The 18,152-nt window shown below is 39.7% G+C and overlaps 1 protein-coding gene across 11 annotated transcripts in view; it reads right to left on the bottom strand.

The window, feature by feature from the left end:
• Positions 1–18,152, bottom strand: part of Fas3 (fasciclin 3) — a 557,696-nt gene that overhangs the window by 72,108 nt on the left and 467,436 nt on the right. For 10 of the 11 annotated variants that reach the window (XM_076422127.1, XM_076422128.1, XM_076422131.1 and 7 more), the window contains exon 2: positions 1,178–1,255. The exons of the other annotated variant lie outside the window; for it this stretch is intronic. In XM_076422127.1, the coding sequence (XP_076278242.1) occupies positions 1,178–1,255 (78 nt within the window). The remainder of the gene's footprint in view (positions 1–1,177; positions 1,256–18,152) is intronic. 11 annotated transcript variants of the gene reach the window in all.

Here is an 18,152-nt window from a genome sequence, read left to right as displayed (position 1 = left end):
ACCATATTTCTATGCTTTTCATAGTATTAAAACAGAAATTGACGAAATCGTTTATGCATTTTTATATTGTAATACGAAACAAAAGTGAGCAAACAAAAAATAATAATTTTGTTCCTCAGATATCTGGAAGAAATGGCATTTGTTCTTAAAATTGTGGTTTAAGCTGTTAATGTGTATAGACTCATTATTAATTTTAATATCTTTCATTTAGTATTTAGTACATTTTCCTTTATTTTTTATTACATCTAAGAGCCGATCAGGAACACTACTAAATAGCTTGTTTAAGATGTCATTTGGAATATCTGCCCAAGCAGATTTTATTCTTTTTTTAAGTTCGACAATACTGTTAACATAGAAAAGGTCGTACTGCCTCATCATAAATGTAGTAAACCTTAGTGGATTCTTGGAAATGATAACGAAAAAATACAGGAAATAAGTGGGTTTGTAATTATTCACAGCACTATAATCTGTGCTCAACGTTATTCCCGTAACAGAGTAACGGATAACGACGAGTTAGAATGCTCAAAAATCGAAGCGCAGAAGAAGTGTTAATAAATCATACGATTGTCGGGACAGTGACAGATTCCGAATCTGAACACAGAGACTTTCATAGACGGCGTGTCAACCAGTAACTGGTTCACATAAAGTGACGCATCCGCCAGGGAAAAAGCAAACCGTGAAATATTCATTTAAAGCCGATGTACTCTAGTTCCACGCGTACAGAACGGACGAATTCGATTTCGTTTTTTGAAATACTTGCGTTCAATCAGCCTCGAAATACTGAACGATACGATTCCGGCGTATATATGGTTGTCGATCGATTAATTAATTGGTCAGAGACTGTTATGTTTGCATTCGCGTTAGTGCATAATGCGTAATAGCGACGCAATATGCGACACTGTAGAGAACCGATCCGTCCTTCAATTATTACTAAACTCTTCGTAATTACAGTAAGGCATCGTTAATGAAACGATATTTGACTGGATTTCGATTGCGTGTTCACCGTGATTGATTCAATCAAATCTGTTTGATATGAATAACTCGATTAGGTTTGACTTGATTTAGTAGAAATCGTGGATGACTGATTCTTCCGTGTTTGAAGTCGACCAAATGATCATTTTATCACAAAAATGTGTTTATTTCTGCTGCAAAGTGTCGAATATTTGGTTCCACTTACTCGTACGAAGTATCTCTAGCTTATTTGGATCTCTATCCTGCAGATACGGACGAGACTTTAAAAATGCAACTTCTTTACCTGTAACATACAAATGAAAATTTGTTTTAATCCAGACTGTAGAGCAGAGATGACGTTATGCAAGTGTATAACATAATGTTACCGTACAGTGATTCCAAAAACCCAATTTCCGAGAAAGAAAAGTTCATATCAAGCGAAGTATAATTATGGATCGGTAGGGAAAAATCCACAAAAATGGAATAGTACAGTTTAGTTATCTGGCAGCCTATAGAACGTGAGATTTGTTAGCTGGGAATACGGTCGGCTGCACCCTTCACTCGGAACTTGGGAACCCGTTGGGAATGTTTCTGTTTACATCGCACTCGTCCTTGCTTAAGTAGCTGCCGTCTGGAGAACGGAAACGCGACGGGCCCATACAAACTTTATTAAGACTACAGGAACTGCTTACTCCGTCATCGACGTGCGCGAAATCTCGGCAGGTAATTTATTGTTGCAAGACAAAAGCATCGTTCTGTGAAAACAGACGGGAAACAGCGTTAATTAGGAGGCAATTATGTGCTTGCACTACGGTGCACGAATACGACGAACGTCGATTCAAAGTGTTTCGTTTGTCTTTCGGAGTGTAGAAAAAGGAAGCATAATTGCGTTACCCTTTCCGACACGGAACTACCATTGGCTGTTTCATTAAATGCACACGATGCTGTTTGTTTAAAAATTGCTCTACAGTGTTCACCATCTTGTTTCGATTCAGTTTTCGATTTCATACACGTTTCTATCGGCTTCTTGAAGTGCATTGTGTTCAGAACATTGCTTTATTATTTGTGTAAATTGCAATAGTACAATTTAACATCGCATTGTAATATTCTCAAAATACTAACTACACTCTAATGGACTTGAGTATCCAGTAAATATCGACATTTATATAATTAAAAAAAAAGTTTTTGAAAACCACGCTTATATTAAAATGCATTAAAAAGGAGAAAATAATTTTTTTACACATTAGCAACGCAAGATATAGTAATACTGGTATGAAATAGTAAGATATAGAAACGCAAGATATGGAAATACGCGAGATAGAATGAGGGGATGACTCGACGATGAGGGGAGAGACGACGTCTCGATGGAGTCCGAAATGGAACTGAATGAACGGAACACCACAACCACACTGAGCTCCTTCGGTGCGAAGTGGGCCAGTGGAGTAGGGATGAGTCGGAGTGCGAACACGTAGTGGAGTAGGGAGCGCTGGCGCGCGGAGTGGGGATCGCCGAATGCGATCACGTACTACCGAGCGTCGCGCGGCGAAGTGTGACGGTTAATATAAAATTTTGTTTTCTCCTAGACGCACAGGTTTTTTTAAAAATTGATTTTTAATATTGCATTGTCATCCTGTTCTGAGCTACGTTTAAAGTTTCAAGTCTCTAGCTCATCGGGAAATGTTTTAAAATTCGATTACAAGATTTGACGCATACAACAACAACGACAACTCGGCGAGCTAATAAAAGCGTGGTAATAAGCGTGGTAAAAAGTCGATTAACGTGGAAATACATTGATTACAGTACCTTTGACATCGATCCATCTCACGTGCGTCAAATTAGTTTGCACCAGGCCCTTAGGCGAGCCAACAAACGTAATCCAATTAGGAGAGGGACAGGTGTGTCAGTTGAAAGCCGGAGTTAATTTTCAATATTCAAAACTGGATACAACTTAAACGGCTTCGAGTTGGGTCACGGCTCACGAGAGCCATACATAATTTATTGTATCCGCTAACAAAGGATTACCTTCCACTTAAAGTCCTTTATAATTTCCGACAGGTGAGCCGTGTCGAATTTACTTGCTGATTGCTCATCCCTGTGATTCGATACTCTCGTGTACATCACCGTTGCGTTTGTCTGCAAAATTTGTGTACTAATTACATACATCCATTCGTCGCGAGCGGTTTGAGTCAATTGACCATGAAACGAGACATAGCGTTCGTTGCATTGAAACACCGGAGCCTGTTCATTCAAAATAATTCTTTTTCTATTTTCCGAAGGATCGAAGAAATATATATTCCGTCGTAGATTTTCGTGAAAATTTTTTGCTGTTCCCTTCTCTGAACAAATACTTTCGAGAGATTGCACACGTGTCTGAAATTTGATAATTTTTCAAAAGTTACTTTTGTCCAGCTAGATTGGACATTTTTCCCACTGCGTGTCGATGACTGAAACCACGTAATGATCACCGAGACATCATTTCGGTGGTGTCACTGTCACGTTTTTCCGCCATTAACTTGGAGTAGCGTGGCGGGCAGATAAAACGGCGAAACGAGAGGCCAACAGGAACCGGGAATGGATACTTTGTCTCGCTAATACATCGCGGCGAAGAAAAGTTATTTCAGTTTCCCCGGGTAGACCGTGGTACACTCGGGCCGAGCCTCGTTCCCCAGTTTTATCTCTGCTTCACTCGCCATTAGACATCGAAAATAAGGACGGGAAATATTCGTTCAGCGGGAGATATTATTCACGGGACGCAGTTTTCGTGGGATTTCTCGTTCCGTGTCGCCCGAGCTTTTCCACCTGACAATGCACGCCACTTTTCCTGCCTGACGTTTCCTTATTGCGCGAAATGTCATTAGCGCATCCTGCCTTACGCTTGGCCCCTAATGGAGGTCCTTTGTACTTGAGATGCCGAAGAATTGCGTTTACGTTTACGGCATGACGACAGTGGCGTCTGCTGGCAATTTTGAACCGTTTCAGTCGACTGGAATCCTTATTAAATCGTTTAGCTCGGCGACCTAACCATTTTTCTCCCTCTTCGAGATGTCGAGAGGAAGTCTCCGCGGAATACAAGGTGCATAACCAGGGTGCAGTGATTTGTGCTAACCCGTTTAGCACCAGGACTTAGAACAACCGCGGAATTTGTGAAACCATAGCATAAAGTGCCCAAATATGGTATAATCACCTATTATGGCATTACATTAAATCTTGTAAAGGAGAAGTCACACTTTAGTGAGAAAATCTTCAAACAATAGTTTACCATGTTTACTCAACAGTGTGTTAGTACCGATCCTCCGCCAGTTGTGTCTCCACGTGTTGAATATTCAGTTATATGGTCTCCGAATAGCTTAAATTACGAAATCATGCTAGAGAGAGTGCAGCATAAATTTCTTAGGTTTTGTTCTTATAAGATTAATAATCCTATGTCAATCTTTGATCACGATTACTCCACAATATTAACCATAGTCAACCTGGAAATATTGTCTGCTCGCAGAAGAGTATCCGACCAGAGCTTTATTTTTAAATTAATTAATAACCATATAGATTGTCCCTCTCTCCTTATGCAAATCAATTTTTACGCGCCTGAACGTGCTTTGAGATCTCGAGCAGGTTTTCAAACACTTAAATTCAAATCCACATATGGATTAATAAATCCTATAAATCGAATTATTGCGAACTCCAACACTCTATATAATAGTATTGATTATTTTAATGGGTCGTTACACACTTTCAAAAAAACATTACGCAGAATTAACTGATAATATCAGTACCTTCATACCAAAAGTTTTTTTTAGTAATGTATGTTAAGTCTTTGTTCTATTGTAAACATTTGTGTAAATGGACCTCGGTCCGTTCATAATAAATAATAATAATAAATATTTTTGTGGTTAGATTTTCGATTGCATCTTTTTCGAGGAAGGTAAGTGATTTTGAAATGTTTGAACATATCTGTAGTTCCAGTTTATTTATATTAATGTTTGCCAACTGTTGGTTTGGGCTCAAATTAATTTTCTCTTTGTCAGTATTAGCTAGTATTATCAGTCCACGTGGAGTTTCCAATATGGCACTACCAAGAGTTCTCTAATATGGGTATAGCTATTGACATTCTTGGTGTGGGTGCCGAATATGGCACTAAGTGTCATATTAGGGACTCAAGGTGTACCATATTAAGAACCCCTTTCCCTGGAACCTGCAAATGACACACCACAAAAAAAAAATATTTTTCCCAAGCTGTATTAATTTTTTATCAAACTTGACCCCAGAATTTTATGCGGAGGAAATGCATCTACAACTGATAATTTTTTGGTCGAGAAAGGGCATTCTAAAATAATCATAAAATGACATCAACAAAAAGTAGTTTATTAGGGACTCAAGGTGTACCATATTAAGAACCCCTTTCCCTGGAACCTGCAAATCACACCACAAAAAATATATTTTTTCCAGGCTGTATTAATTTTTTAACAAACTTGACCCCAGAATCTTATAGGGAGGAAATGCATCTACAACTGGTAATTTTTTGGTCGAGAAAGAGCATTCTAAAATAATCAAAAAATAATCAACAAAACGTGGTTCATTAGGGACTCAAGGTGTACCATATTAAGAACCCCTTTCGCTGGAACCTGCAAATCACACTACAAAAAATATATTTTTTCCAGGCTGTATTAATTTTTGAACAAACTTGACCCCAGAATCTTATAGGGAGGAAATGTATCTACAACTGGTAATTTTTTGGTCGAGAAAGAGCATTCTAAAATAATCAAAAAATAATCAACAAAACGTGATTCATTAGGGACTCAAGGTGTACCATATTAAGAACCCCTTTCCCTGGAACCTGCAAATGACACACCACAAAAAATATATTTTTCCCAAGCTGTATTAATTTTTGAACAAACTTGGCCCCAGAATTTTATACGGAGGAAATGCATCTACAACTGGTAATTTTTTGAAAAAATGACATCGACAAAAAGTGGTTTATATTATGGCACTTTACCCTAATCTCGATACATAAATTAATATGTTAATAGTGTTCTAAAGATTACACAAATTAAAATGAGAATGCCAATTAGGTGCATGTGTACTTAGAATGACGCTAAAATGACACTAAAGTACGTATAATGTAAATACACGTTCAAGACCACGATCTCTAGTCTGAATCCGCCAAGAACGAAAGAAATTGAGAGACTGATGAAATTGAAAAACTGAGAACAAGAGCAATTTAGTTCCCGAGAACAGTAAGGTGCAACGTGAAAGTTTCATTCCGAATGGAATAATACTATTCAGACGCAGGTCCGTCGAATCTCATCGGAGGAAGAATATAGAAGGAAGATTTCGAGCGGGGGATGGCACATTGTTGTTTCGCTCGAAATCACGAGGACGAGCACAGGAATGGGGCTTGCACGGTGCAGAGCGAGAGGCGCGTGTCGTGATACATCAGCCGGAGACAAATTGGTTCCTCGCCGCAACAGACGTTCAGAAATTTCCTCTGGAAAAGCCGGGAGCCCCGTGCGGAGTTCACCAGGTTGAAAGTCGACGGCGCAGCACGATGGCGAACAGCTGGCGGGTTCATCGTGACGCACGTGAAAGCGATTGTTGAGTCGCGACTGCACCGCTGATAAGCAGACCGAAATATGTTAGGTTCGCGGTAATATCCGTTGATGTGCACGCATCACGGTATCTCCGGCTTGTTATTAGCCATGTCTCTGAGATTAGGTTGGTTACCGTCAAGATACGCCGCACCACGGCTGCCAGTTGTTACAACCGGGACGCTACGGAGATTACTTGCCAACTATAATTGCTGTCACGTCGCTGCTGCAATTACATATTACAGAAATGATTACTGGTTAACAATTACTCCGATGTGAGTATTGGTGTTAATGACTTATCTTATTCCTTCGCAAGGGAACTGGCAGACTTCGGTTTTATTTTTGTTCGTTCTCACAACATTTTATATGATACGAACAAGGGAGTATTCAACCGTCGCACAGTGGTCTAAACGGGCCATTTAGCTGGACAAAATTATTCTAGCATTATTTTAAGACTTAAAGCCGTAGTTAAGTAGGTCATTGGATTTGTCTTGACATCAGCTACAACAATATGAAATAAAAAATACTTAGTAGCATTTAAAAAATTAACATGATCATATTTTTTATTTAAAAAAAATGTTTGTCAAATTTTTTTATTGGAATTTATAGGTGACCGAGTATCGATTAACTTTTGTTCGAAACATTTTCTTGCCAGATTATCCGAAATGTTCAAAACATCGTGGTAACAATTGGGCATTTGCACCGAAAAGCTTCCGAACCGAACCTTTTCATTGAATTTAGCTGGCCAAAATGATTTATAATGTTTAATGATCCCGCAACGTTTTCAAATCACATATAGTATCATTTTGTATTTGTTTAAGTATTTTAAAAACATCATTTCATCTCAAGTGTTTACGTCTGGAAAGCGTGCGCGCCCGAAACGCAAGGACCGCTTGGCGCGATAAACAAAATGCTGCAAGAAAAAATACAGACTCGTGCAATTTTTTTATGTTTTGCTGTAAGCCCAAACCTTTGACAATTACAACCGCGCTTAAAAAAATTCTCGGACGCAACCTGATATACAACGTAATTACTAATAAAGTGTTACAATCGTAACAAATCTTATTTACATACTAATCGTGTTGAAATGTAAATAATTACCATAAGATATGCAATAAAAAGATACAAAATTGTTGAAAGTATAGTCCATACTTACTTGCAAAACTTTTATACTGGAAAGAAATGTGAACAACTTACTTGAAACATCTAAAAACTGTCTCATCGAATTTTAGCAGCAAGACACGTACTACGAAAATCTTTAACTTTCGATGGGTGCCTGAATGATAAAAAAAAATATTAGTACATTGTCCCATATATGTATATTAAACTATAGCAAGCACCAAAAATTTCGCACTTTAGGTAAATTTTTGAAATCGACTTTTGGCCAGCTAAATCGCAGAAAGGGACCACTGTGCGTCGTTCAGCCGATCAACAAAACAATCGCACCCCTTGTTTAACGATTCCGAAGGCCAATCCATTTCACCTTTTTTCCCGATGCATTCGTGCGCATTCCCTGTATGCAGCCAGTGTTATTTCGCCTTCTCGGTAGACAGAAGGATTTGAAATCAGACAGCAGGGTTGACCAGTCGGTGTGTCGCGTATATCTCGTTTGCGTATCGCGCACGGGGTTGCATCCGGGGGTTGGAAGCTTGCTGGAGCGTCGCGTCGTGTGTCACGTTTCACGAACACGAGAAACGCATCCCAGGGCCGAGGGGACTAACCGCTCTAAAAAATCCAATTTCCCGTGTCGTCGTTGACGTACGCTGCAACAGGTTCCGTTCCATTCCGTCTCATGCTCGAACGAGCTCACGGCCGGCATTGTTTCGGCGCAGAGCGTAGACGATTGCTTTGAGAGGACCAGAAAGCATCCCTTTTCCCGGTGGCGTACACCATCGTCGTCATCGTCGTCGCCGTCGTCGTCGTCGTGACGAGCAACCCACCCTCTCTCACCCTTCTCCTCCTGTTCACAGACCACCGACGACGGTTCCGTCCACCCCGAAAAGAGATTAATTCTACCGCGAGACCGAGCCACCATGTAAAAACCCGGATTTTCCCGATAATCGACGTATCCTCCGCTAGGCTGGTTCCTTTCTCTATACCCGTCGCCCGGGTTTTCGACGCCACCGTCCACCATCGCTATTCTAGTCCCTCGAATCGACCCCCTCTCATCCCTGCGCCGCGACCATCGGGGGAGAAATATCGTTCGGCGATTATAGTTTTCGTCGCGCCACGATTCCCCACGGACGAACGGTTTTCCGGCGGCCCGAACGTTTTTCGGGAAATTCGACGTACCAAGCTGGAAGTGTGTTTAGCGCGCGCGGTCTTGCAGATTGAATTTTGTGCAAAGTATTGGGTCCAGGGCAGGAATGGGTATATTAACCTTCGCCTGATTTGCTGCAACTCGTGTTTTTTGCGATATAATTCATGTTATAATCAGTGTTATCATTTTTACGAGTTTTATGCATTTTTTGAGATACTGTAGAGAATGTCGTATTATTAATAGACTGCTAAACGAAGTCTGGGTGCTAGAGGGATAACATGAGGACGGACCCACGGGGCGATACAATTCTTAATTTACTTTCAACCCTCATTCGACCCTCCTGTTAATTTAACACGCTTTCCCCGGTTCTTTAAAAGGAGTAGCATGTTTTTCATCTCGCTTTATCATTTGCGAATAATACAGTTTTATTCCAATTTTTTTATATTTCATCAGGTGCTTTTCATTTTTGACTCGAATCAACTTTCTTCCGACTTTCCGGGTCAAATACCCCACTGTGCGGCGTGTTGTTCAACAGAACAGTAATCGGAGAATTTTAATTAGCTTCAGTACAGATGATTCGTTTTACCGTGCGTGTACAGACAATTCCACATTTTCGGATATAATTTTTGGTAGTTAGACGTTCATCAGCGCGTTATGTAGGTCGGCCAGCGGAGCATCGAACAAACACATTTGTCAGGGCACGTCGACCCATATCGCGCATTCACCCCTCGGTGAGCTTTCAACGGGGAAAATTAGCACTTTCGTACGGTTGCTCGGACTTCCCAAACCCGAAATGCAATTAACTTTTGTCGCAGAGCGTCGCGCGGCTGCCTCTGTACAATATAGGGTCTCCCAAAAGTGTTGCGGTTCCTTGAAATTTGAAGCGACATTTTTCTTTTCAAAAATGGTCGTCGCGGCTTTTTCAAGAAGTTATTAATGAAAAACACGGACGTATTAGAGGACCCGGCACACACTATGATTGAAGAAGCACGCAAAATTTGAACTGAATATTTTAAAAAATAAATGCTTCTCGATGATTTGTAACTTAATATATTTCACATTTGTCGCTTTTTCCCAAAATGTCGCGTGCTTCTTCAATTGGAATGGCTCGGTAGCTGTTCACGCCTATTTCACCATTATTTCAGAACATAAAGACCACATTAAATATATCGTTGGATTAGTCTTGGCGTCAGCTATAATATTATTGAATAAAAAATACATAGTTATAAATAAATAATCAAGGTGAACACAATTTTTTATTAAAAAAAAATTTCGTTTTTAAATTTTTTGTACTGAGATTTGTAAAAGACTGTGTACTGATTACTTTTTGTAGGAAACATTTGTTTTTAATAAGTTTTTAATAACTTTAATTAATATTAGGTAGAGCGATGAAATTTTTTAAAAATTAAAGCTGAAACTTTGCAGAATATGGGAAAAATAGGGAGATTATGGTACGAACGTTTTTTAACCTTGAGAAAATTCGTTAAACATGTAGAATTTCAAGAAATCGATTTTGCAATATCCTGAGGTCGTAGATAAATTTTGAGAGCAGATTTGAAATCAGCGTGAAAAAATCTACGGGAAATGAAGTACAGCATATTCAAAAAAAAATTTTTCCGCGCATGGTACTGGAAAAATCACAATTTTCTTGAAATTGTGCAAGTTTAACGAATTTTCTCAACGTTAAAAAACATTCTTACCATAATCTCCCTATTTTTCCCATATTCTACAAAGTTTCAGCTTTAATGTAAAAAACAATTCATCGCTCTACCTCATTTCTATCGAAAGTTCTTTGATTTTGTCTCCGATTTGGACGAAAGGTCCCACTGTGCGGCGTGTCAGAAGGCTCCGCCGAGTCGAACGTTGGTGGTGCGCCGCGAAGTCGCAACGAACAAGAGAATGAGCAGAAACTGATTGAATTAAAAACTCACTTACTCAGACAGAAACTTGCTGTTTCGAACTATGTGTTACTGGGTCACTCGGTGACGAACTGCACAGATGGCTTCAGATATACGGCAGTGCCGAATGGTAAGAGACGTACGGTTATGTCAACGAACTGCACAGCTGGTGGTAGATAATAGAGATACGATAACGTAAGGGATGTACGGTCAAGAGTCAACGATCCGGACTTTCACTTTCTAATCGATAAATAAATGCACTTCGATTGCAGATGCAATTGATTGTCTTTCAACCAAAAAGCATTGTTTTGCACACATTTTTGCAGATCCATATAACTGATCATATATGTATAATGATTAGACTGCGGATTTTTATGCATTTATGAAGAAATTGGTTTGGCGAAACAGTAAAAGATTAAAAAAATAGAATGTTGTAATGTTGCTTTTAATGCAACAAAGTCGTTAAGGGATGAAATCAATGTTTATGTTATTCCTGCTTCTCACAATCAATACAAAACATATTTATTTTGCATATAAAGATCCGCAGTCTAATAATGATCATCGTGAGTTACGAAAAATAGCGTTTACAGGAAGATTAACAAGAAAATGGCCCGCCACGTTATTAGATTTGTACAGTGAATTCCTCCGGATGTCGTGGGGTCTGAATGGCAAATTTTCATCCAGGACAGTATTATGCCGAAGCCGGCTTATCCTCGCGTTCTCCATTTACGCGAGCCCATTGTCGGATCGGTGGCCGCGACAGCTCGAGAATCGATTTTTCGTCGTTCCCTGAACCCTCGATCGCGATATAACGTGGAGGATGTCGTCGTGGTGTCGCGACAATCACCGGCTCGTCGTCGGCGAATCAGAAAGTCTGAAGGCCACGACGTCGTCGTCGGTCGCCTCTTTTCGCTCTGGCAAAACAGATCGGTGGCTTATTTCAATACGAATCGGGAACGGATTGCTGATATCAATGTCAGGTGCCTGAATGAAATTACCATAATAAAGGGCTGGCCAGGGACGACGGTACCTTGGACGCTAGGCCACGCCCGGGCTCAGGAAGCAAATGAATTATCGTATCAAACGCAGAAAATCGCTTATCGATCCGTCCCCGCCTGCGACCATTCCTACTGCTGCTGCTGCTGCTGATCCTGAGCGAAACGATCCAATTGTTCGTCCCCGTTTCACCAGCTTAATGAAGACGAAACGCGAAACGTAATCTTGAAACTGTTGTTCGAAAAAGACTGGCTCGATAAATGATCCGCCATTTTACCAAATTTAGAACGATCGCGATTGTTCGTACTCCGAACAAGCTGACCGCCAACTCAGCGACCACAATAATTGGGTAAAAGCAATTTATTTCATAACAGATATTTCAGATTTACGATGTTAAAATTGCATTTTTAATCCTCTTACATCTTGTAGATAATAAGCAATTCTCGCACACACACTCTCTCCGTCACCACAGAAATGAATTTTGAAGTCTGCAGAAACAATTCCGTCACTCGTACACGGATGACATGATGGGCAACCTGTTACCGAGGGATTTTTAACACTGGAACTACCGAGCCCGTCAAAATGATTTCAGATTTTTTCTTCTACAATTCGTGAAGTTGCAGAAATATTTTCTACGGAAAATTGTTTAGTATTTTTCTTTATTCAAGTACATGTTACCGTACAAATTTCCTATGGAACCTGAATAAATTCAATCGTGTTACATAATGAGTCTACTTATAAGTAATTTGCATTGAAGCACCGCCCAGTGCGGCGTTAGTACGGTCGAAGTGGACAAAAGTTTATTCTTGACGGATTCTTATAGGAAATTGCACGCTGATCGTGAATATACCATATACATTATGGGTCCCTGAATAAAGCGTAACACTTTTTTCCGCAAAAAACCGTTTTTTTCGTCGTTTTTTGAGTGTTTTTGCGTGGAAAAACGGTTAAACTCCATTCAGTGACCCTTAATATATGGTACACATATTCGTGTTCTACGTGAAATTTCCTATAAGACCTCAAAGTATCTTTCTTTCGTTTGGGATCACCCTGTATATTCCAAGTGATGGAAACAGGAGTCATTAAATAAAAATTGCTCTTCAATGCATCATCTACAAAAATGAGGAAACGTGCACAAAAATTAAATTGAACTGCAAATAATATTTTATAAAGAATATAACATTAATCACAAAAAATTGCTTTCAAGTTTATCACCAAATCCAAAATCACAATAAAATGAGTTTAAACTTTTGATCACAGAAAAAGAAATATCACGTTTTAACGAAATATTAAATGAATTACCTATATCTAACAATAATAATGTATGGAATACATATGTAACTTCACAATAATAAAGGTATGCCTATTTATACATAATATATGTAGAGTCTACAATGTAGACTATACCTGTTAAGTAGATATTCCATATATCCCAGGTATCGCGTGGGATCTCCGATGAGCTCTCTGCCACTTGTTCAAGTTCAAACATGATTGCTGCCTTTTGTTGTGATAATATTACATTCCCAACACCTTTCCCATACACAAGAGGTATCTCTGAAGGGATTAGTAAAGCCAAACAAGGTGCGGAGAATATGTAGTTGCATTTCCGACTTTTGTATCGACATAAAAATACGAGTACGATATAAAGACAGCATATTTATATTTGACGCACAGCGCTGGTCTTAAAGCTGTCATATGAAAGAACGAAGAAATGAAAAATAGTCACGGTTCGCGAAATTGTTTGCAATCTTCGGCGTAGTCACGTCTCAACCGTTGCGCGCCGTTGGTTAATTTTATTTGCCTGGATAATTCGGATAATAAGAGCTCAGCAGCGTGTTCGGTAAACCGGGCACAGCGGCCAAATTGGTTCGGATAGACAGAGTTCAGATAACTGGAGTTCCAACGCGCTTTCCCCTCCGGTTTATCCAACGACCCCCCCGCGGTTCCCTCCGTAAATTTATACTCGTTGAAATGTAATATACAGTATACAGGGTATGTGCGCGCGTTTGTGGCCTGGACTCGGCACCGTAACTTTTTCCATTAGAAAAATCCCTGATTTCGATGCATAAATCGAAGTGCGGTAACTTTTAGTTACAAAACCGAGATACGAACTTTCGCCGTAGCACTCGCTAGTAATACATACTACTCGGATATACAGGGTGTTTCGTTTATATTGTCCATTTTGTCTGTTTTAAGCTAATTTTTCATCGAACTTTCGAAAACGTTGACGATCTTTCAGTCATTTTTAGCATTGTATAACTGACAACAATAAAAAGATTGTTTTTAAATTGCTATACCATTATTTACAATATTATTTACATTATTAAATATGTTGGTATCCAATCAATGACACATTTAAGTATTGTATAAGGTATTATATCAATTTCATATCCATAAAATGAAAATTTTTAAAATACTTCCTGTTCCGAAGCATACATTTGTGTATTCACAAAAGTGGCAAAGACAGTGGAGTGGACAAGACGAACGAAACACCCTGTATGGACAGTTGGATAGAATAATAGAGAACTAAACCGTATAAGAGAGTCCATCCGGTTTGCCCTAGATACGTACTTCAAAACTGATCGACGTCGGCGAGCCAAAGCTTAGAGGCTCTCTCCAAGTACCACTCGAACAGGTCGTAGAGCCCTTTGCATTGCATATTTCTCCCTGTACGATAGTCAATCAACCAATCAATCGATCCGTGCTTATCCGTCCATACCGTGATCACAGGCTACGTATGCCGAGGACAAAAGAGAACAAACTTCGGTGCACCAGACAAAGCAGACCGTGCCGCTGCTCTGCTAGAACGCCCGAGATATATCTTTCATGGAAAAACCGAGCAGATACTCAGCGAAACTCTTTCGGAACAAACTATTTCGTCCGACGCCGAGTGGTTTCACCGTTTTCAAAAAGACGGAAGTCGATCTCCTCGTTTAACAGTTTTCTTCCATCCCCTGGATTAGACTACTGCAATGTTACCAAGAATTCGAGCATTTTTAATCTTCGAAACATTGTAACGACATCGCTGTTCTTCATACATTCCAACAGCTCAAGCAATCAAAACTTTTCATCTTACGGAAGATTTGAAAAATCGTATTTTGGCCAACTATTCGAGATAATAGTTTTTGTCCTCAGGTTTTGTGCATATAAGACAAATAATCCAATGTCAATCTTTGATCATAATTAGTCTAAAATATTAAACACAGTCAAGCTCGAAACATTATCTGATCGAAGAATAATATCCGACCAGAGCTTTATCTTTAATTTGATAAATAATAATATAGATTGTCCCGCACTCCTGAGGCAAATCAATTTCTACGTACCTGAACGAGTTTTGAGAACAAGAGTAGGATTTCAAACAATGAAATCCAGATCCACATATGGAGTAATAAATCCTTTAAATCGCATTATTGCTAGCTCAAACATACTTTATAATAATATTGATTTTTTCAATGGCACGTTACAGGCATTCAAAAGAAAATTACGCAAGACTATTTGTTAATCGTACCTTTATTTGTTTATTTTCGCGTTTGTCCATTCTTATGTAAATTTTAGGTTAAGACTTTTTTTTGTTATGTTTCTTTTTATCAGCTATACTGTAAAAACTGTATAATAATAATCATAATAATAATAATAAAACTTTTCATCTTACGGAAGATTTGAAAAATCGTATTTTGACCGACTATTCGAGGTAAATACTAGGGCTGTTAGTTTTCCGAAGCTTCAAAGATTCGAAGGATTCGAAGGAAGGAAGGGAACTTCGAAGTGTATAAAGTTTCGACGTATTGAAGCTTCGAAGCGTTCGAAGTGTCCGAAGTTTCGGTTTCTTGGAAGTGGACGAAGTTTCGAAGTCTTCCAATCGTATGAAGCTGTAACTTAATCAATCTTTTATCTCTGGTGACGTATTTTTTTCAAAATGTAGGAGTGTCTAATTGTATCAAATATAACTTATCGTTAGCAGCGAAATTTCGAAGTTCAGAGCTTCGTGCTCTAATAATTTACTACGGAGGTTCGAATTTCGAAGCTTCGAAACTTCGATTGTTAACAGCTTCGAAGTTTCAGAAATCGAAGCTTCGATTCTTCGAAGATTCGATGGATTCGAAGGAACGAAGGGATCTTCGCTGTATACAAATTTTCGAAGTATTGAAGCTTCGAAGCGTTCAAAGTGTCCGAAGTTTCGGTGTCTTCGTATCGTATGAAGTTGTAACTCAATCAATCTTTTATCTGTGGTGACGTAGTTTTTTTCGATATATAGCAGTATCTGTAATTGTATCAAATATAACTTAGCAGCGAAATTTCGAAGTTCAAAGCCTCGTGCTCTAATAATTTACTACGGAGACTCGAAAATTTCGAAGCTTCGAAACTTCGATTCTCATCAACTTTGAAGTTTCAGAAATCGACGCTTCGACTCTTCGAAGATTCGATGGATTTGATGGATTCGAAGAAACGAAGGGATCTGCGCTGTGTACAAAGTTTCGAAGTATTGAAGCTTCGAAGCGTTCGAAGTGTCCGAAGTTTCGGAGTCTTGGAAGTGGACGAAGTTTCGAAGTCTTCGAATCGTATGAAGTTGTAACTCAAACAATCTTTTATCTGTGGTGACGTATTTTTTTCGAAATGTAGCAGTGTCTGTAATTGTATCAAATATAACTCAGCAGCGAAATTTCGAAGTTCAAAGCCTCGTGCTCTAATAATTTACTACGGAGACTCAAAAATTTCGATTCTCATCACCTTCGAAGTATCAGAAATCGAAGCTTCGAAACTTCGTTTCTCATCATCTTCGAAGTTCCGAAATCCGAAGCTTCGAAATTCTTCAAATCCTTCGACCTTCGAAGGAAAGTAACAGCCCCAGTAAATACTCCACTGTGCGGCGGTCGGCTTTGTGAGAAAATTTGTTTTCGCAGGATTGTTCCGGGCAGAGAGGTGTGTCCCGGATGAAAGACTAGCACGAAATCTGTAATCCAAACAACCGGTTTATAAAGTTCCCGCGACATACACAAGGGATCGAGAGGCGGGCCGGCGAAAAACTCGTCGTTTACACGTTTTCCAGGTGGAAAAGTAATCAGTATGCACGTCCTTACCAGCGGCAGAGACACTCTCGTGCATATAAAACACTCGGCTGGCATTATCCCTAGTTGTTCCTTTCTATAGAGCGACCTCGGTCATGCATCTCCCCGCGATGTGCATCGGTTGCACATTCAGGTTGCAACCCGGCTCCTGATAGAATTACGTGCACCAGCCGCAATAACGATGTTCCTGCTTAGTCGGTATTACTTATATTACGCGGGGAAGTTACGCGGGCCGCCTCCTGTGTCCCGGAGCCAGCCCAGTTCTCCAACTGCAATTGCATTTTCGTTCCGCCTATATATCGCGTTGTGCATCGTGACGGCGCACGTGACGTCTACCAAATTGTCTGGCCCCCGGCTCTGTCTCTCCCTATCTCCCACTCTCTTTGTATGTGTGCGCGTGCGTTGGCCCTTTTTTACTGTCGAAGAACTTGAACGTATCGGTGCACGGATCCCACCGAATTATTCAGTGCGTCGCTGATACGTGATGCGTGGATGCAGTCGCAAACGCCGGCCTGCAATAGACATGCATCCTCTTCGCCATCCGAAACTTTGCTTTCACGTCGTCTGACATTTTATCGCAAATACTATTCAACGAGGATTACTTCTCCGCTTACTCGCCTATCTGTCTATTGTCTCTTCCTCCTCTCACGTTTCCCAAGGGCAAACTGCACCTTTAACGAGCAGCTAATTATGTCTGATGCTTGCTTACGAAACGTACATTGGTACTTTTATTGTGGAACCGTTTCATTTGTTGGAACCTCGAGAGGAAGCTAGAAAGATCATCGAATAAAAGGGAAAATATCTTATTCATTAAAGTTCATTGTTTGAATAAAAAAATTCGGCTCCATTTTTACCTTAAAATACTGAAATTACTTTCTTGCCAACCCAATATCTCAGCATTGCATTTTATTGTATGGTTGTGTATGTTTTTGAAACATCAGGAGGAAATACCAAATCCAAATCTAACGTAAATATGTATGAGCTTGTCAATAATTATTATCAACTTAAAGGAGTAGTTTCTCAGAAGTTTTCCATTAATTAAGTAGCACATTCGCATTCAATCAAGTCACCTGCTGTTTTGTACATGCAAATTACGCAATATACATAATATATTCATATCGCGTGCTATTAAGCAACGTCTGTTGACACAGTTGCCTATCGACTAACTGTTCTCGAAATGTCAAGTGGATCGATAATCAGCTACCGTGTTTGAATGCACAGCTTGTGACACGCAATGGAACTGAAAATGGGTTGGTTATCTTCGTGCGACGAACTAGGTCCCATAATACGTGAAACCACCTCTTGTTTGCAGAAATCTTTCATCGAATTCCACATTCATTAAAATTCATTTCCTCAGGCACGTGCGAGACAATTCCGTGACAAAGGCTAGACTCGGAAC

This window comes from Lasioglossum baleicum, chromosome 4 (assembly GCF_051020765.1).
Source record: "Lasioglossum baleicum chromosome 4, iyLasBale1, whole genome shotgun sequence".
In the NCBI taxonomy this organism is placed as follows: Eukaryota; Metazoa; Arthropoda; class Insecta; order Hymenoptera; family Halictidae; genus Lasioglossum; species Lasioglossum baleicum.
The sequence above is the reverse complement of the archived record's forward strand: the minus strand, read 5'-3'. Positions and strand labels throughout refer to the sequence as shown.